General features: G+C 38.4%; 1 protein-coding gene across 4 annotated transcripts in view; it reads left to right on the top strand.

Annotated features, from left to right (window-relative positions):
* The window catches only part of cadm4 (cell adhesion molecule 4), a 149,003-nt gene that overhangs the window by 111,192 nt on the left and 13,490 nt on the right, over positions 1 to 24,321 (top strand). For all 4 annotated transcript variants that reach the window (XM_084386004.1, XM_084386002.1, XM_084386003.1 and 1 more), the window contains exons 2-6: positions 4,596 to 4,742; positions 10,401 to 10,688; positions 13,373 to 13,534; positions 14,776 to 14,866; positions 20,168 to 20,340. In XM_084386004.1, coding sequence (XP_084242130.1) covers positions 4,596 to 4,742; positions 10,401 to 10,688; positions 13,373 to 13,534; positions 14,776 to 14,866; positions 20,168 to 20,340 — 861 coding nt within the window. The remainder of the gene's footprint in view (positions 1 to 4,595; positions 4,743 to 10,400; positions 10,689 to 13,372; positions 13,535 to 14,775; positions 14,867 to 20,167; positions 20,341 to 24,321) is intronic.

The following is a 24,321-nucleotide window of genomic DNA, read 5'->3' as shown; positions in this document are numbered from 1 at the left end:
AAAAAGAAGAGAGAGGATTTGCAAGGGATTATATATTATTTATGGTGCAAACGTTTTTTTTAACCGCATATGATTGGCAGAGAGAGAGATTCTTCAGAGAGATAGTTTTAATTTTAGACCACGAAGTGAAAGAAAGAGATTTACTGTATAAAGATAGAAGCATGGAATCTCAGTCCGTCAGCTTTTCCACCAAAGCTGCTTGCTTACAGATTACCTGAAGCATCACAGTCACAGTTTGGGTGACTTCTGGGTGCTGGCTTCATGTTGTACAGAATTATGCCTGGAAAAAATAAAACACAGTGATGAGTGACTCATGAGTTACGAAGATATCAGGTGCTCCCAGAGCGAGACTGAAAGACTGAAGAGTAATTGGATTAAAGGACAGAATCAAAGGACGTCTTAACATCTCGACAGTGCTAGTATTGTTAAACTTTGACGTGGATCTCTCAGGACGTCCTCATCCTCTGCCTGGTTGTCTGCTAATTCAGTAATAAATGTGTTATGTATGACTACTGTGTGTGTGTGAGGCTGGTGGCTCCACTGTATGCTGTAATTCAGATAGCTGGTTAATCTCGAGCAGGGTAGTAGCTTATACGCGAGCTCTGTATCTGGCCTTCTACCAAATCACTAAATTCAACTCACCTCGATAATTTACTGCTGCTTTCTTAGTAGGAGAAGATGGGGAAAGATGGCCTGCCTTAAAGGGACAATTCATCCAAAAATAACCTGTATGACTACACAAAAACAAACACAAAAATGATATTTTGAAGAATTGTTGTTTTTGACCCAACTGACTTTCATTGAAGAGACAAAATATTTCAGACTTCAGAATATCTTCTTTTGTGTTCTCCAGAAGAAAGTAAGTCATACAGGTTTGGGTAAAATTACCCCCTAATTATTGTAAACGTATTGAACCCCCAAGGGTCTGTAACCTAATTTCAAAATAAAAACAAAATTGTTATGGTACAAATTTAAATGAATGAATTGTGTTCCTATATTCTCGGTTAACAAATAGATAAAATAACATATTTAAAGTCCCCCTGTGGTATTATGTGGTGTTTTTAATGTGCTTTAAGACAAACCATGTGCAAATTCATAAGTCAACTCCATTGCTGAGTATTTTCTCCTTAAAACTGCAGTGAACCAAAGACGGTTTAAAGTCGTCAAAAACGAACTTGTAACCAATCACGTCAACGTGTGATCATCAACAAGTGGATCTCTGAGCTGGTGTGAGTGAGTGGAGGTGGGGCTAATTTGCATATTCATAGAACTGTGTATACTAAATTAGGCAATGGTGTACATTCAAGCTATTGAATAGCATGAATATTTTTTAGGAAAAAACGTTTAAATATGTCATTCTGGTGATCAAAGATGAGTTTTAAGGGATAAAATTGTTGACTGATTTCAGGGGGACTTTAACCTAAAACTTTTCAGAATTTTATAAATAAATCTTAAAATTTTTCAGACACATTTTTTAAAATAAAAATCAATACTAAAAAAGTAATGTAAAGGTGGAGTTTATAATATTTATATTTCAGATTTATATTATATATTATTAATATTTCAGCTCATTTATTTAATCAATTATTTATTTGCTCATCCTACCTTTTTCCTTGAGGACAACAATTTCTGCAGTTTGTGTGCATTGATACGTCGCCCTCATCTGGCCAAATCATGAAGTTCTCCTCCACATCCCACCACCCCACTCCACCCCCAACCTCCTTTATTTGTTTGCTTCTCACAGCATCAGCACCGCCTGCCTGCAATTGATCACTTCACTTTCACACTTAATCCAATTGTGAGCATGTTGTGTATTTTATTATGGTTTGATTCTAATAGGGTCAAGATGAATCCATCTGTAGTTTCTTGTTGTTTTTCGCCTGGCTCATAAACTTGCGTGCCCACAATGCAGATAAGACCGTAAACAACTCCCACGCAAGTTGTAATGCTCAAGCTTGTGTAATGGACTCGACCGCCCCTCCGCAATGTTCCTGGCAGCTGCGAATGTGTCCAAAATCCGCAGCTGTCTTTCTCCTGCCCTGTGCCTCCCTCTACATCTCGCTTGATGTCTTTCCACCTCCATCAGCGAGTTGGCGAGTTTCTCGAATGCCGTATTGGCCTCACGGCACGCCGCCCTCCCTCCGTGCCATTTGTTTCTCCGTTTGCGTCCCTTCATTTCGGTCATTTACATGAAGAGGAGACAGCTGGCGTGCGTCTGAGTGCATTTAACGGATGCTCAATTAGCCGTGTTTTGTTTGACTTCTCAATCAAACACATTTAGATACTTTTGTTGGGAATTTGGCCACACTTGTTTGAGTTCTGTTAGGTTTGAATTAGGTTTTTAATTGCCTCCTATGCATTCACAGACCTTCTCTTGATGTATAGTGCCGTTGGAACAATTAGGAGCCATTAAAACAATGGCGGCCAAGTCTGCGGACGCCCGAATGCTGAGTAATAACAGTCATTAGAATAATAATTGGGATAGCAATGGCAGTGCCGATTGTCGTGATATGAATCACAATATTGATGCAGAAGACAGAAATAATAATGGCTACAATTACAATGGCAATTGTGCAAAATTTCAGGACGTCCTCAGTCACTGTCTCTCATTTTCTTCTCTGTTCTTGCCTCTTGATTTCGGCTCAATACCTCACCTGTCAATGTTTTATTAACCCGCTCTCCCTCCACGCTGAATTCAAGACAAGGGTACTCTGAGATGGATAGAGCCCGACAGAATTAAATTTAAATGAAGCCAGATGAGCCGGAGGATGCCGTCTCACACCTTTCTCCTTTATTTCCCTTCTGAACTTTTGTCTTTTGTCTCTTTTCGCTCTCATCAAGCACGCCACATATCCTAATCCTAATTGTTTCTCTCTGAGACGTCCTCTATAACCACGAGGTCCTGATGAAATGTTTGGAAGCAATCTTAACATTATTGTGTGGGAGAGCTTTTAGCACTTTTGACCTTGAGGAAAAAAAAAAACTTCACTATAGTTCGTTTTTACCAATGGTACAACATTGGTTAGACTTTACAGAATAACACTTTTTTGAAAGTCATGAACTAATATTTTCACACTTGGTAAAATTGCAGCTTGATTGTAAATTTGGCCTATGCATAATAAATGTATTGTTCACACTGAGAATAGTGACAAGCTTGAGATAAAATAAGTACACTAACATTACTAGTGGCAAAATTGTTGGTTATGGTGGAAATGATATTGAGGGTGGGTACGTTTAATAAATAAAAACAAAAAGCAAAAAGCTGAGAAAAACGCGTTTTCGTCATAGACTACGTCTGGATCGGATTCAGAACGATGATCAAAACATAGATGGAGGAGACTGAGTCCATCAACACCCCCAAAGCTTCAGTCCTATACCTCGTCTTGGGTCGACATTTCATTCTGTAACATTAAGCAGTTTTGATTTATATGCTGTTTAATGTTGATGATCGCATAATTTTACATGTTTCTGCTTCTTCTTCAAGTCTTTTGAAAACTTTTGAAAAACAAATGAGAAATTCATGGGAAAAAGTATCCAAGGCAGTTTTAATGTGACATTTATATAAATAAATATAGAAAAATGTTAGTTTGAATAAAAATCAATCCCTGGAACAGAAGCGTCTATAGTTAATGAAACGCCCTTCACCTTCTCCACATTATTTTTTATTTTTTTATGGTGTGAAATTTCAAATGAGTCATCTGCACAATGCTCGAGTAACTGTTGGTTCTAAGCTCAAGCTATATACAGAATTCTTGTCATACGGCAAGTCTGTAACATGTCAGTCTGAGCATGTCAGACATCCTGTCCTAGCTAGGTGAGTGGAGAGATGGACGAGACAGGTCTCAGCGAATCAGCCGATGTCATCATATGGAGTCTGTTCTGGGGATGAACGTGGTGTCAGGGTTGCGAATCATTACAGATCACCAGAGACAGGCTCTCTATGAAGAACACTGCTAATGATGTGCTGTGGTGGGTTCCAGCAACATGCTCACACAGGCCAGCGGTGATGACCTCATGTTCAACCTATTCCATGCTGCTAAAATAAACATCAACAATACACGAGCGTCACCCAGAACATGCACTAGGCATTACCTTCAACGAAGATGGGTTCGTTTTAGCTGCGAAAGTGCCATTAGTTCTGTGTTGCTTGCGTATGACTGAACCGAGTTCATTCTCTCAAAAGAGCCGTCATTACCGACGCTTTCACAAGCTGGATGTTAGATCGAGCAGATGGAAGAGAGAAGTGTGTCAGCTCACAGTAATGGATAAAGATAACGATGCTATTGGTCTTACCAGCACTTAATTAGGACCCCTTTCTTTCTTTTTCTCCCTCTCGCTGTCTCTGTCTTTCTGTCAGTCTCTCATTATTTTCTTTTTTCACTCATCTGTCTCTCCTCTTCTGCATAGTTCACACTTCTAAGCACAAAGGTAGTTACGTGAGAGAGTTGTTAATTGGTCACTGAGGTATTTCTTTCTTCAAAATTGCTCCATGTGCCATCTTGTCTCCTTCTGTCCATCAAAAATACCTTTTATAAATGATTAATTTCCCCAAATGAGAGTTCTGCATTAAGTCTGTTACCCCTTCTGTCTTTCAGCGCGGGGTCAGGCCGTGCAGGCTGAGAACGTGACCGTGCTGGAGGGGGGGACGGCACATATCTCTTGCCGTCTTCAGAACTACGACGGCTCGATCGTGGTCATCCAGAACCCACGCAGACAAACGCTCTTCTTCAATGGAACACGAGGTGAGCGCAGCTAAAAGTTCATCGGCCATCGCTAGCAGATCTTTTCAAATCCCCATGAAAATAACATCTCTTAAAGTGTTCGAACAAAAGTGTTTTGGCATATTTATTTTAATACGCCTGCTCCCATTACTTTATGTTAGCTAGAAGACTTGAGGATTATGCTGAGATACTCAGGACCAATTAGTGGGATATTGTTTATTTTGAGAGAATAAACAACAAAGAAACAACGTAAAATTTTTTTTTACTTTATTCTCACAATTTTGACTTAATTTCTCACAATGTGGCTTTATATTTCATGATTGCAAATGTATTTCGTAATTGTCACTACTTCTCAAAATTTTGACTGTTTTAACTTTGATATTAATGTTTTTATATAACAAGGAAACAAATATGTGATTATATTTTACAATGTGACTTTTTTGTGACTGTGTATCTCTAAATTTTTCCTCATAATTGCGACTTTATATCTCACAATTTTAACCTTTTTTCTAGAAATTGTGACTTAATATCTTATAGTGTGACTATTTTTCAAATTTGTGACTCACAGTGTATCAAACTTTTATTGCATAAAAATAACTTTTACTATTGCATTATATACAGTAATGCTTTCTCAAATTGCAAATGCAAATCTCATAATTGAATTTTTTTCACCTAGAAATTGTAATTGTCCCACAATATGATGTTATTTCTCATATGCATTTTTTTCCTTTTTTATAAACAATATCATAATTGCTTCTTTTTTTTTTTTTTACTTTGATGCAGAAATGGTTTTCCATAATAACATGAACAAACTTTATTGCATTATATAATGCAAAACATATATTTAGTTAATCATATAGTTATCACTAATCACATATGGAAACTTTGATTTATACATTTTTATATATTATATTATATTTAAAATACACATCCACACTGCGTGTTAAACCTCATGTTAAGTTTGTCATTGATTTTTGTTAAAGTTCTTCCCCATTTTGCTGCATTTTTATCATGCACCAAAATGAACTTATTGAGCACTCCTTCTCTGACACTGACTTCATCAGACACATTCCTTTTCCATTAATGGTTCTCTTTTAGTGCTGGTAAGTGGTAAATATGTTAAACACAACCTTGGAGTTCGTGCTAGCAGTGGCGCAGTCTCTTTTCATGCTAGTTAGCTTTTATCATCTTTGGAATATATTTATACTGGCGCCATCAGTCTTTCTGAAATCCTTTTTAACTGATTACACCTTATTTCAATTTCTTTTTAAGGTCCTTTTTATGTAATAACCTTTGTTTTTTCCATCACAGCCATCACTATCACTCAAATTTGAAATCTCTTTAAGTGATGACTTTCTGTCACCCTCGTTTTGCATGATATGTAATGTGTTTTTATCCTTGCCTTTGTAACCCTTGCCTCAGAGAAGGACTCAGAAAGCATACGTAATCCTGTGAAAAAAGAGAATGGAGAGAAAGAATGAAATTGGTAGAAACAGAAAGGATCGCAAAAGCTAAAAGCTGAATTAGTATCTGTGATCTCTGCTTTTATAAGTGCACATAATTGGGCCATTTTGTAGGAGCTAAATCACACCTCTTCTGAGCCATTCACACTACTCTTTTATTTTTTTAGAATCACTTTTTACTAACATTCTTTATGCTTTTAATATCGGTGGATTCTACAGTGTGATCATGACAGCCCCAAGCTGCCCTTACTGCTTGAGTGCCCTGGTCTAAATGTACAGAGAAACGCAAATAAAAACTCTGCTTGCTAACTAATGAATCCCGATAACAGTCTTTTAGCGGGCAACAGAGCGTAAATATCCCTCAGCGGTCATGAATACAATAACCTATCAGCATGCGCCCTTTCCATGAGATTCTTTCATATTGGCCAGATCTGTGAGGTATGTAAATGAAGCGTGACTAAAGGTGACAGCGGCCTGGACAATGCATTGACATTTCCCTGCCATTTAGCCTGAGCAAAGGCATTTATCTCCTTTAGTGAGGCTCTTTTACTCCCGTTGTGTGAAACACGGATCGAGTGAGTAGGTACACATGTCACAAAAGAGCACTCGCTTATTTAGTTTATCACTCATTCATTCACTATCTCTCTCATTCGTTCAATGTATCACTCTTTCACTTGCTCCGTATATAACTCGCTCGAGGCTGGAACACACTACACAACTTTTGTTCTCAATTTGAGTCAACAGTAGTTTGCCGAAAGTGTGCACCAGTTTGCAGATTGAGCAGTCAGGGTTGAAAGATTTCACAGAAAATAATTAGTGTATGATGGGCTCAGACTACGATTTTTTTTTTAGCTTCGTACTATGTCTGTTCAGATTAAAAAATTCGTGTAGTGTATTCCAGCCCTCAGTTGCTTGCTCACTAACTATTCATTAGTGATTCACTTAGTGTATCACTCACTCACTCACTCACTCCCTCGCTCGTTTGCTCACTAATTTACTTGTTCTCTCTCACATTCATTCATATTTTCCAGCAAGAAACACTGACAGATGCAGCCAGTTGTTGAAAAATGTCTAGATTCAGAGCAGTAATCATCTTATGGATCCAGCGCATTGGGCTGCTATCTTTTGAGTGTGCTGATGGCAGAGGGTCACATCTCCAGAGCACAGTTGGCCACAGACAAAAAGCTTTAAATGGAAGTAGGGAGAAAAGGAGTATTTAGCACCAGTCAATACAAAATGGGTTTGTGTGTGTGTGTGTGTGTTTTTTTTTTTTTTATCCCAAAAAGGCCCATCCAGCCCCTGCAATTGGCATCATTATTTGTTATTATTATTATTATTTTCTGACAATTGATTTTTCTCTCACCTTAGTTTCAAATCGTTTTCAACACCAGTTCTCGATTCCTCTGTTTTCTGCTTCCCCTCTGTATTTATGTGTTATTCCGTGTCAGCTGTTCTGTGAGAGATGCTAGTTAAAACACTCGTCTGTTGTTGTTTTCTTCTCCTTTTCATCTTCTCCTTTTTATGTTGCTCTATTCTTTTGATCTTTATTGTGTGATTCTCTATCAGAGTTGGAGAAGTTCATTTGAAAACGTAGATTGCAAACATCAAACTAATACTAATTAAAAGTAGAAAAGCTACAAGCTTCAATTTTGATAAAGTAGCTAGGAACACTAACTGCTTTGAAGCTACATAAAAGGTAACTTCTTTATTTCACTGTCGAATTATTTACAACACTTATAAGACAAAGTGGTATTTATGTATCTTACACAATCAGGATCTGCACAACGGTTTTGCTGAAAACAAGCAATTGAATAGCAGTAATTGAAAACATAGTGACAAAAAGTAATTGAAAACATAGTGATAAACAGCACTGGTGATTTTTTTTTATTTTTTTTACTGTTTCTTATGCTCACCAAGGCTGCATTCATTTTATGCAAAATTCAGTAAAAACAGTAATGTTATTACGATTTAAAATGTTTTCTATTACAGTATATTTAATACATTTTTAAAGGGATAGTTCGGCCAAAAATGATATTTAACCCATGATTTACTCACCCTCAAGCCGTTCGAGATCCATATGTCAATCTTTTTTCAGACGAACACATTTTCAGTTATTTTAGAAAATGTCTTAGATCTTTCAGTGGTTATAATGTGAAGCTATGGGGTCCACCTCTTTCAAGTCCCAAAATGTGCATGCATTCTTCACAAAAGTAACCCATCCGGCTCCTGGGGGATAAACGAAGGCCTTCTGAGGGTAATCCGTGCGGTTTTGTCGTAAAAATATACATATTTAAAACTTTATAAACGAAAATAACTGGCTTCCGGTAGCGGTCGACGCGCGTTCACGGAGATGGATGCTGGCGTATGACGTAGGACGTAGTGTAGGAAGCGTCGTGACGTAGAACGAACGTGACAGCGCAGCCAGAGAGCAGAGCAAAACAAAACTCTACGTTCGTTCTACGTCACGACGCTTCCTACGCTACGTCCTACGTCATACGCCAGCATCCATCTCCGTGAACGCGCGTCGACCGCTACCGGAAGCCAGTTATTTTCGTTTATAAAGTTTTAAATATGTATTATTTTACGACAAAACCGCAACTGTGAAGGATGCATGCACATTTTGGGACTTGAAGGAGGTGGACCCCATAGCTTCACATTATAACCACTGAAAGATCTAAGACATTTTCTAAAATAACTGAAAATGTGTTCGTCTGAAAAAAGATTGACATATACATCTCGAACGGCTTGAGGGTGAGTAAATCATGGGTTAAATTAGCCTAGAAATCTAGACGCACCCTAGCGGCAGCAAAATGTATTTTGCAGCCAGGTGGGTCTAGACACTCTCAATAGACCTTCTAGCTGCAAAAAACCAAATTGGGTCAGGCCAATCACAACGCATATAGAGTAGGCGGGGCGGGCTTAACATAATGACGACTGAGATGTGACGGTTCCCTGGCTTGAAAACAAAGAATGGCTGCTGGCGAACAGTCTTTCGAATCGGCTTTGGCCGCGACTCTGGAGGACTTGGAGTTAAGTTTTTCTTTGAGAAAAGAGCAAAGAACGGCACTTAAGTCATTCTTTAAAAAGGAAGATGTGTTCGTAGTTTTGCCGGTGTTACACCAGATTCTGTGACCGTCATAATATGTGACCGTAGTGGGCGCGGTTGTCACTGCGTGCTCCGTGATCTACGCAAACAGCGTAACTTCTGACTATAAGCCAAAGGTGAAGTATTTACTACACGTTTGTTTAGAAATGCTTTTTTTTTGCCTGCCAGATATGGCAAAAGTTGAATCTATCATCTAACGTTAGCTCAGCTGTTGGGAAAACGCTCTGGTTGGTTGTAGCGCTGTACTATTGCGTGCAGAGGGAATTTGAAAGACAGCCGTTTATCCCGCCCCTCGGATTGAGCGTGTCTATGGTGAGTTTCCAGACCTAACATCTTGATGTAGGTCTGGCTTGCCAGGCTAGGGTTAAATATCATTTTTGGCCGAACTATCCCTTTAAGTGTTATTTATTCTGTGATTCCTGTGGTGTCACATGATTCTTCAGAAATCATTCTAATATTCTCATTTGCTGCTCCAGAAACATTTATTATTATTATTAATTTTGAAAACAGTTGTTCTGCTTAATATTTTTGTGGAAACTGATGAATAGAAAGTTCAAAAGAACAGCATTTATTTGAAGTGGATATCTTTTGTAACATTATAAATGTCTTAACTGTCACTGTTGAATTTCATGCATTCTTGCTTGAATAAAAGTATTCATTTAAAAAAACAAACATTTCTAATGATAATTTAGTAACATTAGTAGCATTTGTCCTGCTTCATTTTCTCTTCACACATCTATTTTATTACTTAACTACTTAACTTAAGTGCGAATTGCCAGCCGCAACACATTTTCCTTATAGGCTTGACTTGATATTAACCATTGTGAAAAGAAGGCATTATAAACCAGAATAAAGCAAAACCTGAAATAAGACTGCTTAAACAATGCCTAAATGCCTGTTTTGACGTCAGCAGAAAAGGAAAGTCATTTGAGAGGAGGAGAAAGTCACTCCTTTTTGATTAAAAATTAAACACATTTTCTTCTTTGCAATAACATGCATCACTGAAATGGCTCACAGAAAGATGCATTTAGAAAGTGAATAGGTTCAATTGTGAAATAATTTTAACTTGCGTGTCCTGCATTTGCTTTATCCCTACTCTCTCTCTTCCAGCACTGAAAGACGACCGTTTTCAGATGGTTCTTTTCTCACCGCGGCTGGTGCGGATCACGTTGACTAATGTAAGTGTGTCTGATGAGGGCGGCTACTTCTGCCAGCTCTACACCGATGACACACACCACCAGGTGGCGACGCTGTCGGTGGTGGTGCTCCCGGAGGTGCCTACCGTGGAGGTGAAGACGGAGGCAGTGGAGGGTGGAGAGGTGGAACTCACATGCTTGTCCCCACGGAGCAAACCACCAGCCACCCTGCGCTGGATTCGGGACCGCCGAGAGATCCCTGGTGAGTTTCATTTAAATGTGACAAAGTAATTTCAGATTCAATGCAGCCACATTTATATACTATACATGCACTTGCAAACTTGAAAAAAGCATATAAGCACATATACAAACACAAAAGAGTCACATGTGTGCATATTTGCTCTGTCTCTTTGTCAGACTCTCTGTCTTCATGGTAAATGTCATGCATTTCGACTAATCTCTCTGGCAGCCAGGAAGATACGCTTTACTCCTCTCCCTCATGTGTTTGCTCATTGGCACATTTTCCCCTCTATTGCTTTGTCACTCTATCGAATTTCAAATGCATCTGTCCATCTGGGTCTCTTCGGATGTGTGCAGAGGAAGGTTTTTTTTTTTTTTTTTTTGTCAAACACACACCCCCACACAGAACTGGATCCAGGTGGGGCCTCAATCTGTGCCTTCCTTTCATTTCTGTCGACTCTATCTCTCGTTTTCTTGCTTTCTCTCCCCCTTCTTTTCCTCAATGCCATCACATTTGCTCTATCTTTTTGTTTCAGCTTTCCTTTTTTTGGCTCCAAAAAGAGAATAACAAAGAGACAGAGAAACAGAGGCAGGGAAACTGTAGGCTGAGACTGTAGGCTTTGTGCACTATCAATGTTGTTCGAATATAAAGTTGTGAGCGGAGAGGGTCTTTCGACAGATTTAATAAGACAGGACTCAGCTTGAATTTGGACTTCTGAGCCCATCGCTGTTCCGCTTCAGTGAAAATAACTTAAATGTCTGCCCGATCAAGGTTATTTAAGTGATATCACACGAGTAAGAGTTCTATAAACAAGTCAAGTAACTTATGTTTCAGACAAAATTAGCTGTTAATTCGTCAAGTAGAGCACAGACTGGCAGCCTGTCTAAAAACAGCTTCATGCAAAACCACACAACCCCTCAAACTGCTCACATACTCTGGTCTGGAACACCACAATCATAGACAAGTGGAGTGACACAAACATTGAAATGTGTTATACAATGCTGCGTTCATGTCATGTTATTATGAGGTGGTAACTCTGAGATTGGGTAACACTTTACAACAGGGTTCCTTAAATCGGGCCCCGGAGTTTAGCTCAAATCCTGATTAAACTCACCTACCTGTAACTCTGAAGACCTTGATTAGCTTGTTCAAGTGTCTTTGATTAGGGTTGGAGCTAAATGCTGCGTTCACACCATGTCGTAATTACCGTAATTACCGTAATTATGAGATGACAACACGTGTATTTTTGTAGGCCGAGCCAGAAGTTAGCATCACCCTGGTTCCCCTGACAAAAACCCAATTTGACTTTTGGATTATTGCAGAAAATACGCTCTGTGACCAAAAGTTTATTTCTTACACGTTTCGTTCATCATGCTAATCTTCACAAATCAACACAACTTTTATGAATTTTGAAGCCTAAATACAATCGGCAGAAGTAAAAAGCTAAATGTAGGCTATAAACAAAATACATCTCTGTTGCATGATTTCAGCGCCACCATCACTAAGCTTCCGCAAATGCGTAGTTAGAATAGTTTGCAAGAGTGTGATTATAAACACAAAGAGGCTGTGAAAGTGGACTAGCGGACTGTTTAATGTACCCAACAACCTCTGTTGTCCCATTTAGCCATTTTGTACCTTTTTCAAGACAAGTAAAATCTTTGAAAAATTCACAAGTGGGTAGTAGTAGGGATGCTGGATATATCGGCCACCATATCAGTATTGGCCGATATATGTTCATTTTTAATGTTATCGGCCTGATAAATAAAGCTGATAAATAATGGATTATTTCCTTCAGCCGAGACACTTCAGATGCGCTCTGCTCACCGTGATGGTTTTGAATTGCTTTAAATATGATTGGAATAATACATTTATTATAAAAGAAAAAATACAGTTAAGTGCAGCGCAAGTCTGTCATATAGGCTACATAAAATTATAATGAGAATGGTTCAGGCTCTCAAAAATTATATAAAAATTCAGATTTAGATTTATCGGCCAATATATCTGTTATCGGCTTTCAAATATAAACAATTATTGGTTATCGGTATCGGCCAAAATTTTCATATTGGTGCATCCCTAGGTAGTAGTGATGTATTTTATGGTGTTAACCATAGACCGTATTACAGGCATTTAACCAAAAACCCATTTAAAAAACATAGACTTCAGGACGATCGAACTTGGAAGTGCAAAAAATTCTGGGTTTAAGGGTTTTGGCCTCCAAAAATCAATAAATTTGGCCTGTCAATAAATTAGCCTTTTCTAACTGGTTCATATGATTTGCACAGATCTAAATCTGAATTTTACAAGTTAGGAACCTGTAATTACGGTAATCTTGACATATCCTTCATATTTCTGTAAACTCTTTTTGACCCCACTCTCTATCGACCTACACTTCCCCTTCTCTGTGTCATTACCACTTTTCTGCCCTTCACTCGCCCCTTGTCATTTCGTTTTTCATCATCAAATTAAAACTTAATAGTCTCACAGGGATAATAGAGCCTGTTCTGTGGTTGTGAAATCAATGTGTGTAAGGTATATTGCTCACCGTATCGAATTCGTACTCTTTGAAGTAGCCAGAGAGAGCGTGCAATCCTTTGAATGAAAGGTATGCAAAAATTGTCTGGCTGAAATGTGAACATTGTTCAAATTTGGGCAAACTGACTTCTATAAACCCCTCAATTTCTTTCCATCCCTCTCTTTTCGTTCAGGTGTGATCTCTCAGCAGGAGAACGGCAAGACTGTGAGTGTTTCCAACACTATCCGTATCCCCGTGGAGAGGAAAGATAACGGAGCGGCGCTGAGCTGTGAGGCTTCTCACCCGGTACTCGTGGGGCAGAAACGAGTTCGTCACTACAGCCTGGACGTTCACTGTGAGCCAACAATGCCGTCACGTTTCCATGGCTACCACCATGTTAGACTGATTAACGTTATTAGCTCACAGAAGCCCCATCTGTTTAAACATGTTCACTTGGCAAGCCTCTAACAAGGTTTGTTTGTTTGTGTTACATCTTGCCTGCTATGATAAAGGACTAGAAGACAACAGTATCCCATTACACACCACACCACAATGTTAACAGAAACACTTGAAATATGATACTGTGGAAAGATTTCAACCAATTAAAATGTCTAATATCTAATAATATACTTTACACAAGGACTCCTTTCATAAAGTTTCTGTAAAAAACGAAAGGGCTTTGCTCTATAAAAAGACAATTGAGTTCAAATAAACTTTAGTGTATTGCTGTTGTTACCCACAGTGAGTTTGTATCGCACACCCGCTAGAAATGTGTCGAGACACTTGCTCTGTTCTAAAACCCAGTGAGCTGCATTTTAAGAGCAAATTTTGATTTTAAATCTAGTTAATTCAATACCAAACAGTATTTATGCCACCATTTAAAAGTTTGAAAAAAAAATTCTCACCCAAGCTGCATTTATTTGATCAAAAATAGAGTAAAAATAAGTTTTTCTACTTTAATATTTTCTCCTGTGATGCAAAGCTGAATTTTCAGCATCATTTCTCCAGTCTTCAGTGTCACATGATCCTTCAGAAATTATTCTAATATACTCGTTTGATGCTCAAGAAACATTTCTTATTATTGTTTCTCATTATTTATTATTCAATGTTGAAAACAGTTTGGAAACTTTTTTTTTTTTTTTTACAGAATTCTTTGATGAAAGTTCAAATGAACAGCATTTATTTGAAACAAAAATCTTTTGTAACATTATATTAATTATATATACATTATTAATTATGTCTTTACTGTCACTTTTTATCAATTTAATGCTTCCTTGCTGAATACATTGCTTTCAAAAAATTAATTTGACTTATCCCAATCTTTTTAATGATAGTGTATAACATTTTTTTTTATTAGAAAATAGATGAATCTCATATGTGTGTTTATTATAATTATTATTCCTCTCACATTGGCCAAATTGAAATCCATTGAAATTCCAGAGGAACATTCAGTTGTGAGTGAGTGATTTGTTCCAGTCCCAGTCACTTATGTGGTTCCGTCTTAGTCACAATACTTCCATTAAAGGCAGTAGGTGCTCACTGGGCTTTGTTCCTTTTTTTTATTCCCTCTCTCTATCTTTCTCTTTATCTCTGCAGTTGCTCCTACGGTGAAAATCATTCCCCCTCAGGGCATCCTCCGAGAGGGAGACTCCCTCAGTCTCACCTGCTCCGTTACCGGCAACCCACTGTGAGTGTACAAGATCGTTTATGTGTTTTTCTTTCTAAATGTATCTGTCAGTTTGTGTGTGGGAGATTTTGATGGATGTGAAAGCGTGTGTGGAGTTCTGTTTCTACATGTGCTTTAAAACTAATCATCTGAACTGGTCCCACAGGAACAGCTTTTATCTTCTAACAATCCAAAATGCTTAAAGAGGATCATCTGAATCCAGCTCCAATAAAGTATAATGACTCTGAACAAAGACAGTCTGTGCATGAGGGAGAACAGCCTTGACTCTGTCCTCTATTCTTCCACCCATACCTCTCTCTCTTATTATTTCCCCTTCAATTTCAGTTTCAAAGAACACAATAAAATTGAACACAATGTATATTATATTATTATTTTATAACAATTACTGTCACATTATTTTTTTTATAAAATATATATTTTTTAATAAATGAATTTGGTGAAAGGTGGAAATAATAAAAATAAAATATTATTGTATATTATTATTTGCTTTGCAATTGCTGCCACTATTTCTTTTTTATTTTATTTTAATAAATGTAGCAGTAAAGATGGAAGTAATAAAACATAATAACAATATGCAATACAATTAAACAGGATCAAATAAAATTTTATAGTGAACGTTAAAGTCCCCCTGTGGTGAAAATCAAGCTTTTAATGTTGTTTATATTATGTTTATGTGGTGTTTTTAATATGCTTTAAAACAAACCATATGCAAATTCATAAGTCAACACCATTGATGAGTAATTTCTCCTTAAAACTGTAGTGAACCAAAGACAGTATCAAAAACACAGTTTGAGATCGCTGGTGTTTCTTACATCACAAACTACCTTGTAACCAATCACGTCAACGTGTGATCGTCATCGTGGATCTCTGAGCTGGGGCTAATTTGCATATTCATAGAAGCGCATATACTAAATGAGGCAATGGTGTAGAATTTGACACTATAGGAGGACTTTAAATAAACAACTTCACCAGCATTTTTTTTTTAAATTAACCAATTTTGGTAAATGTGGAATGAAGTTTTAGAGTTTTTCAGAGATATTTATTTCTTACATCACTAAATGGCTTATTTTGAAGGAGAAAGTCCTCTGTCAACCTCACCGCTGTCACTGTGAGCACAGACACTTTCTGTCTTAAGAAGACATTAGTCTCTGTTTTTCTCTTTTTCTGTGGCTCAACCGTGGTCACTGAGCCTCTTTTCCCTAAGAGGCTGTGAGCAGAAAGCCATTAAAGCCTCTCCAGAGCCTCGTAAGGAACCGCTACACAAATGAAAGATGGAGAAATAGAGAGGATGCTTGAGCTGCCACTCATTTTACGCTGAAATGCGGGAATGAACGAATGAGTGAGGGAAGGAAAGAAAGATAGGCTCAGAGGGGTTTTAGCAGGGAAAGAGAAATGAAAGGCTACGTGATTTATGCGATGGGGAGTAAGAGAGTGTGAAACGTGTTAATGTTTAATTGTAGGGGCATGTTTGAAGATTACAGAATGCAGTGATGAGAAATGAGAATAGACTGCCCACCCACAGAGAGAACGCTCTCTGGATAGGTTGAGATAAATGAGTGTATTGATGGGAGGGATGAGAGATGGATCCAGATGCCGCTCTACGGTAACTGAACTCACAGTACACTGCGTCGTGCTGCTTGGTTATAAAGCCATTGCGATCATGTTCATCCGACATTAATCACCAATTAAACGCAGTCTGCATTTGTTGGAGGGGTGTGTTTATTATTCCTCAGTGCTTTGGCTGGCTCATGCATGTATGTGAGAATGTGTGTGTGGTACTGTATCCTGAATCCTGTGAGGGCTGTAATTAAAAGTGTCCCGTGGGATTACAGTGTGATGACGTAGACTTGTATCCCAGCCAGGGTGGATGAGGGATGAGGCGTTTCACAAGCGGTGGGCTCAGAACAGAAGCCTCAGGCTTTTTGCCCTACAGTTTCCGTGTATCTCCAGCTATTGTGGATCACCTCGCAGCTGTGTGTGTGTGTGTGTGTTTTCAGTAATCTCCTCCTTTCATGCTCTTTTGTCTCTGTCTGCCTGGTATTATCTTCTAGGACTATACTCCTCTCTCCTCTCTTCTCTGCAAAATATTGAGTATATAATATAGAAACTTTCCAGTAAAAACAAAATCCAATATCCTCAAATAAGATGTATGAATCTTAAGTGGCTTATTTACGGTGGCCTAGAGAGCTCAACGTGCTGCAATTGAAAAAAAACGCATGCTAATAGAAAAACACCCGCAAATTAAGAAAACATCTTCATCAGTTTTACAACACAAGTGTGCTCCAAATATTCACAACACAACCAAATACAGAAACGCGCTGCAAATAGCACAGACCACAACGGAAATGTTTCCAGGGGACCCCAATAAGTCACGAACCCGGCAGGGGACATGCTTATTGCTCGGAAGTGAGCATCCCTATGCCCTACTCCCTTCGAAGGGCAGAGCCCTTGAAGTGGGGACTTTGGAGTGAGCCATTTTTTGGAGTAATTTTCCATGACAACGCAGCACGGTGTCCATCAGCTGAATAGCTGTTCTTACGACGATTAGAAATTTCTATTATTGCTGTTAACATAACTGTTGCAAATTAATATACATTTTATACAAAAAAGTTTTTAAAATATTCATTATATATCTGTGTGAGTGTATCAACTTTAAAACTTGCCATCTGATCTTTGGACCCATGCATTACCTAACATTTCTTATGAAACTTATATTTAAACATAACATGACAACATTTGTACAATGTAACTGATGCATAGATTAATATCTTACCCTCATGTTCTTTTTCTCCATCTATTTTGTTTTGTTTATAGTTTTCAGCTCTTTGTTAACTCTTCTTTTCTCATTTGTATTCTGATGACATTGAACATTTTAAATAGGGGAGAACCGGGGCGAAAGTAACGCGGGACGAAAGTAACAAAGTGATTTTCTCAGAGCCTTGACTATATTAGCATTTCAAGCTATGACAGCACGTTCAGTACGCAACCCTTGACGGAGCTGCCAAAAATCACGGGATTTCGTCATCGTTTCCCGTGGTTAGGACCGGAAAGCAGTTTTCGAGTACGATAAGTAAATTACTGAAGCGGTACTTTTTTCTAATTACAAGTTGTGTTTTTCGTTTCATGTCACACAGTAATGATCAGTCTATAGGTTATTAAGTGCTGCATCACACCCTGAAGTTTGCCTTGTCAGAGTTTTTCAGTATAAAAGTAAATCGGGTTTAAATGTCAGGAGTTCCTGTCGGGACGAAAGTAACACTTGTTACTTTTGTCCCGCTATAGTGAAAAATGACTATTGTTACATTATGTTGAGAATTCATATTATGCTAATTTAATTAAATTTTTCATGTTGAAAAAATAATAAAATAGATTGACATTGCCAATAAAAAAATACAAGTTTGTACTGTTGGGTTACTTTTGAAACATTGATGAAACAGAAATTTAAAATGAAAATGTAAATTAAAAATGTTTTGCGAAGATAAAGGCCAAAATATGTTTGCAGTTACATATTAACAAGGTCATACTCATGTATATTTAGGCTAATAAAAAAAACAAGAGTGACACAAAAAATCTAGCTTGTATATTGTTGTTACTTTTGACCCACCTGTGTGTTACTTTCGTCCCAACTGACGGGGTCGAAAGTAACATGAGCAGTCTTAAGTTCAAAGTGAAATTATACTGAAGTCGTTCTACTAAAATATATCTCTGTCTAAAACATTATCTTTTCAAATTATGTTTTTCTGAAAAATGGTACTTTCGCCCCTGCTCTCCCCTACATTTCGTATATTGTATAAACATGTCATCTCTACGGAGCCCCTAGAGATGGGACGTGGTGGTGGAAAAAAAATTAGGATGGGAGAATTTTTGTTGGTTTCTCGCAAAACTTTTGCGTTCCCCGAGAAACTTTGCATTCCCTCGCAAAACGTTTGCGTTCCCTCGCAAAGTTATTTGCGTTCCCTCGCAAAACTTTTGCGTTCCCCGAGAAACTTTGCATTCTCTCGCAAATCGTTTGCGTTCCCTCGCAAAGTTATTTGCGTTCCCTCGCAAAACTTTTGCGTTCCCTCGCAAAGATATTTGCGTTCCCATGCAAAACCTGTTTTGAGCTCGGACAGACACTTCCTGTTTAATGTCCCGCTGGCAGTGTTTCAGAGCTCCGTACGTTAATGGAGCGTTTCATAGTGTTTGAACTTGGACTCAAATATAAAGAAATGCGGTCAGTGCTTAACTCAAGGAGTTCAGTGAAGTTGGCAATATTCACATAGGCTATTCGAACTTCCCTATTCTTGAGCTAAACGTTGTTAAAACACAAACGACACCTTTACATCACAGTAACCTAGACAACGAGCTACAACCCAATTCTCCTCAAAACGAGCTTATTTATTACATCTCTGTATGTTTTGCAAGAAAAAAAAAGTAAAACAAAATAATGATAAAAAAGTAGTCCCAGCCGGGTTCGTCAATTATTGGGGTCCCCTGGAAACATTTCCGTTGTGGTCTGTGCTATTTGCAGCGAGTTGTGAGTATTTGGAGCACACGTGTGTTGTAAAACTGCTGAAGATGTTTTCTTAATTTTGCGGCTGTTTTTTCTATTTGCATGTGTTTTCTTCAGTTGCATCGCGTTAAGCTCTCTTGGCCACCGTACTAAACGTTCACGTCCCATTTATAAAACGAAGCAATAATGTTTAGTAAATTTATAAAACAATAATGTTTAGTAAAGATGTGTACACACACACACACACACACACACACACACACACACACACACACACACACACACACACACACACACACACACACACACACACACACACATATATATATATATATATATATATATATATATATATATATATATATATATACACATAATACTGTGTGAGAGAGAGACTGTGTTTGATCAGTGAGTCATTGAATGATTCCTTTAACTGCATAATTCAGAAACAAATTCAGAGTGAAACAAATAAATGTCAGCATTCAAAACTGCAAACTTTTTTAGTAGGTACTTCTTTTGATTAAATAGATAGAACATACTTGGCCACAAAATGACCAAAAAATGATGTATGAATGTGTAGTATGAATGTAATCTGGAATCACAATTACATTTATCATGGACGTACTACTCTTTTGATGTCTTTTTCATCTTTTTTATGTTATGAGATTTCTATTCACTTTCCTCCCTGGTGGCTCATTAGAGTTGTTTTTCCTGCTTTTCTTTTAATGCATTGTTCCTCCTTTGATAAATACTTGATTATTTCTTTAAAAGATTGTCTTTTTTACAGTCTGTCTTTTCCTCTTTTCCAGACCACGTGACATCCAGTGGTCACGAGTGAACGACACTCTTCCTGAGAGGGCGGAGAAAACAGCCAACATTCTCCAGGTGTCTCGCCTCAGCCAATCACACAACGGCACTTACCTCTGTCAGGCGCATAATAATTATGGCCGTGCAGCTGACCACTACACACTGCTGGTGTATGGTAAGATCACAAGTGTCCCTGGTCACATGATATTAACACTTACCCCTTCTAAACTACAATACAGCCCACATTTTTGCATGTCAAAGTCTTAAGGCTTTTATATGAAGCCTGTTTCCAAACCGCTCAGAATTACAAAACAATTCCAAATGTATACACGTAAACACCTACACTTTCTTTGCCGGTCGAGAACAGCGTGGGTTCTTCGTAGCTACAGAGGTGGTTTACTGTGTCTTTGGATGTGACAAACTCGTGTTGTGCTCCCAATATGGTGTGTTTTTTTTTTTTTAGTCCTCCCCCTCTTGCCCAGGTCTGCCCCTTGTGGCTGTTCAGTGAACTGAACCCTTCTGCTGTGTCTGTAGACCTGCAGGATGTGTGATGCATTTTGAAATAGTCTAAGAAATGAGATCCCCAGAGGTCTCCCTCCTTTCTTTCTGTTTTTTCCTCTTTTTTTTCTCCGCATGGTAACGACAGCCATCAAATACGCACGTTAACGAGGCAGCTCGGAGAGCGCAGGTGGGTGGGAATGTCGTCTTTCATCCCGCTTCTATTCCTCGCTCCCTCTCTCTTCTGCTCATTCTGTGTAGGTGAGCCTCTTAGCTTTGAAACACCTCTGCACTTTAGAGAATGTCCCAGGAATTCTGTTTATTCTCCTTTCCTTTCTTCCTTTTTTCCTTCCATGCTTCTTACTCCTTTCATTTGTTTCTTCCTTGATTCCTTCTTTACTTTCTTCCTCCCTTCATTTGTTCCTTCCTTCCATTCTTCTTTCATTCTTTTTTAATTTCTTCCTCACTTTGTTCACCTTTTTATCTTTCCTCTCTTCCTTAATTATTTCTTTCTTTCCTTACTTTATTCCTTGCTTTGTTCCTACTACCTTCCTCTGTTCCTTCCTTTGTTCTTTCCATCCTTCCTTAATTTCTTCCTCCTTTCTTCCACGTTTCGTTCCTTACATCATTCCTTCCTTTCTTCCTCAGTTTCTTCCTTCTTTTCTTTCACCTTTCCTTCTATCCTTTCTTCCTTCCCTTCTCCCTATCTTCCTCTCTGCCTTCTTTCATTTCTTTGTTTGCCATGTTCTTTCCTTCCTTCATTTCTTTATTTCTTACGCCTTCATTTCTTCCTCCTTTTTTTCATTATTTCACCCCTTCATTTCTTCTTTTCATTCCTTTCACTCCTTTATTCCTCTCTTTGTCTCTTTGTTTTCATTCTTCCTTTCTTCCTTCCTTCATTTCCTCCTCCTTCTCTTTCCTCCCTTCCATTCATCTTTCCCTCCTTCCTTCTTTCCTTCCATATTTTTCTTTCTCTTTTTCTTCCCTCATTTTGTTGTTTTCTTTGCCCCTTCCTTGTTCCTTCCTTGTTGCTTCCTTCCGTCCATCCATCCTGTTCTTCCTTCACCCCTGCCTCTCCTCCCTAGCTGTTTCACCTTTATTATGTTCCTTCCTTCCTTCCTTTGTTGCTTCCTTCCTTCCTTCCTGCCTTCTTGCCTTCCCTTCATCATATTTTCCTTCCTTCATCCATCATCCATCCTGTTCTTCCTTCACCCCTTCCTTTCCTACCTTGCTTCCTTCCTATCTTTCTTTCACCATTCCTATGTTCCTTTCTTCCCTTCATCCTTCCTTCTTTCCATCCATCCATCCATCCATCCTGTTCCCCCTTCACTCCTCCCTCTCATTCCTTGCTTCCTTCCTATTTTTCTATCACCATTTCTGTTCCTTCCTTCCCTTCATCATGTCTCCAATCCTTCTTTCTTCCTTCTTTCCTTCCTTCCTTTCTTTGTCTGGTTGCCTCTCCTACACAGAACACATGCCTCCCCATTTAATGTGTTTGTGTGGGAGTAAATGAACAAGATTTGTTGTTAACTCTCAGCGGAATCAGCGTATTTAGGTTTCATCCGCTGGAAATCCTATGCTCAGTGCAACTAAAAAGAGAGAAATGTCTGACTTCTGAAGGCTGATAGAGGATGAGGGAGAGCTATTGAGATGATGAGTCAGCAGTCACAGTGACACGAGAGGGTGGAGGAGGGCTGATCTAAATATCTTGCTGCTTCGCACTGACAAACTTTTTCCCACTGATTTATTTTATGTCTAAAGTGACCATGAAGTGCAAAATGAGGAGCAACCAGCCAATATGAACAGGATGATGATTATAAACTGAAGGTAGATGAGAGAAAGACAGAATGAATCAGGCAACAGAGAGCAATGGAGAGAGGTGACACAGATAATGAGGAAATGAGGAAGACAAAAGGACAGAGGAGGAGGAGACTTTGTTTTTTCAGGAATTTTGCAATTTACTCTGACTGATATGCAAGTGTTTATTTACCACATGGCTCAACAGGTACGCCTGTCTGTGCTGCTTTATCTCTGTCTGTCTGGAAACTTTTACATTTGCATATATATTTGGTGCATACTTTTTTTTTTTTTTTACCAAAACAACTTTTTTGTGTATTGCTACGTTTTTAGATTTATTTAAATGTGTCTGTGTGCTTCAGGTTTTGCCTACACAAGAACTGTTAAACCTTAAATCACTTACATTGAAGGGAGCAGCCAAAAGTCTCCACGAGGAAAATGTCTTAAACATGCTAAATGTTTTAATGAAAATCTAAAGATGTTTCTGTGAGTGTTATATTTAAGGTGAGAGGATAGAAAATGTCATTAACTCACTATAAAAACAATAGTCAATAGAAAGACCTCACCACAGAAAAGCAAATGTGTGTGTGTGTACTCACTCCCACATATGATGCTTGTTCAGTGGTCAAACGGTCAGAGGACAGTCCCTTGGAGACATGCCTGTGTAAAACAGCATCAGTACTTAGCCATGATGGACCTTGCTGCCGATAAATGCCATTACAATCGAATGGCCTCAGAGAGCCACTGAGATTGAAATGAGAGAAGAGAAAAGGAGGGATGGACAAAAAGAGATGGAGGGAGAACCAACAATGCTCGCAGGAGAGAGAAAAAGATGTAGCGCAGTAATGAGCTGTGGCTCTAATTGGGAGAAATAACATGGGCACTTTATTAATGAAGTGAAACTTTGGAAAAAGAGAAGGAAGCATGAGCAAGAGGGGATATAGTAATTGAAAATGTCATTTTTTACCTTTGGATAGTCATGACAGGAATATTAAGCAAGGAAAATCAAGGAGTGTGTCGGGTTGTCGACAGAGACTTGGCCTTTTAGGGGAGAGGTGAGAGACTGTGGGATTTACGGACTCCGTAAATGGAGGATTAGAACACAACTTGAAGATCTGCCACCCTTTCTTTCTTTGGTGGTGTAATGTGGCACAAAACCCATTGTCCCAAATACGCAGAGAACATTGCTGACTTGACTCACCCAAACATTTGTGTGGTGAAATGTTTATCAGCTTTCAGCCTGATCCATAATGATGTGCAGGAGGAAGGAAAGAAGAAAGGCCTTTTAAATGATTGGTTTTGAAGAAAAGTGCAGGAAAACAGAAATGTAAGGAACGAGAAAGTGTGAGCAAATGGAAAGAGGGATAGGAAATCTAATGAGAAAAAAAAAGGATCTGAGTGATGGAATAGGGGAACCAAAAACAAAAATGTGGTCATTATTTACTCACCCTCATGTCATTCCAAACCTGTATGACTTTCTTTCTTCTGAGCACAAAAGAAAAGATTTTGAAGACTGCGTTTCATGCAATTACAATGAATTGGGACTGAGAAGGATGCAAAAGCACCATAATATAACATAAAAGTGATCCACATGATTGGTCTTTGAAAGCGGTATGCAAAATTTTTGTTTGAGAAACAGACCAAACCAAAGTCAAAGTGTTTTTTTCTCTCTCTTTTTTGTGGTCATGAGAGTAGCGGATTTGTGAAGGTATAATTTATTTGATCAGTGGATTTGGGATCTTTTCAATGAATATGCTGCAGTTTCACAAAACATTCCGAATGGCTTCCAAATTGAACTGATTCAGTTCTCAAGTTCAACTCACTGATCAGGTTGCAGCGATTCTGTTAGTGATATCAGTGA

This window comes from Rutilus rutilus, assembly GCF_951802725.1.
Source record: "Rutilus rutilus genome assembly, chromosome: 17".
Taxonomy (NCBI): Eukaryota; Metazoa; Chordata; class Actinopteri; order Cypriniformes; family Leuciscidae; genus Rutilus; species Rutilus rutilus.
Note: the sequence above shows the minus strand (reverse complement) of the source record. Positions and strands in the feature narration are given on the sequence as shown.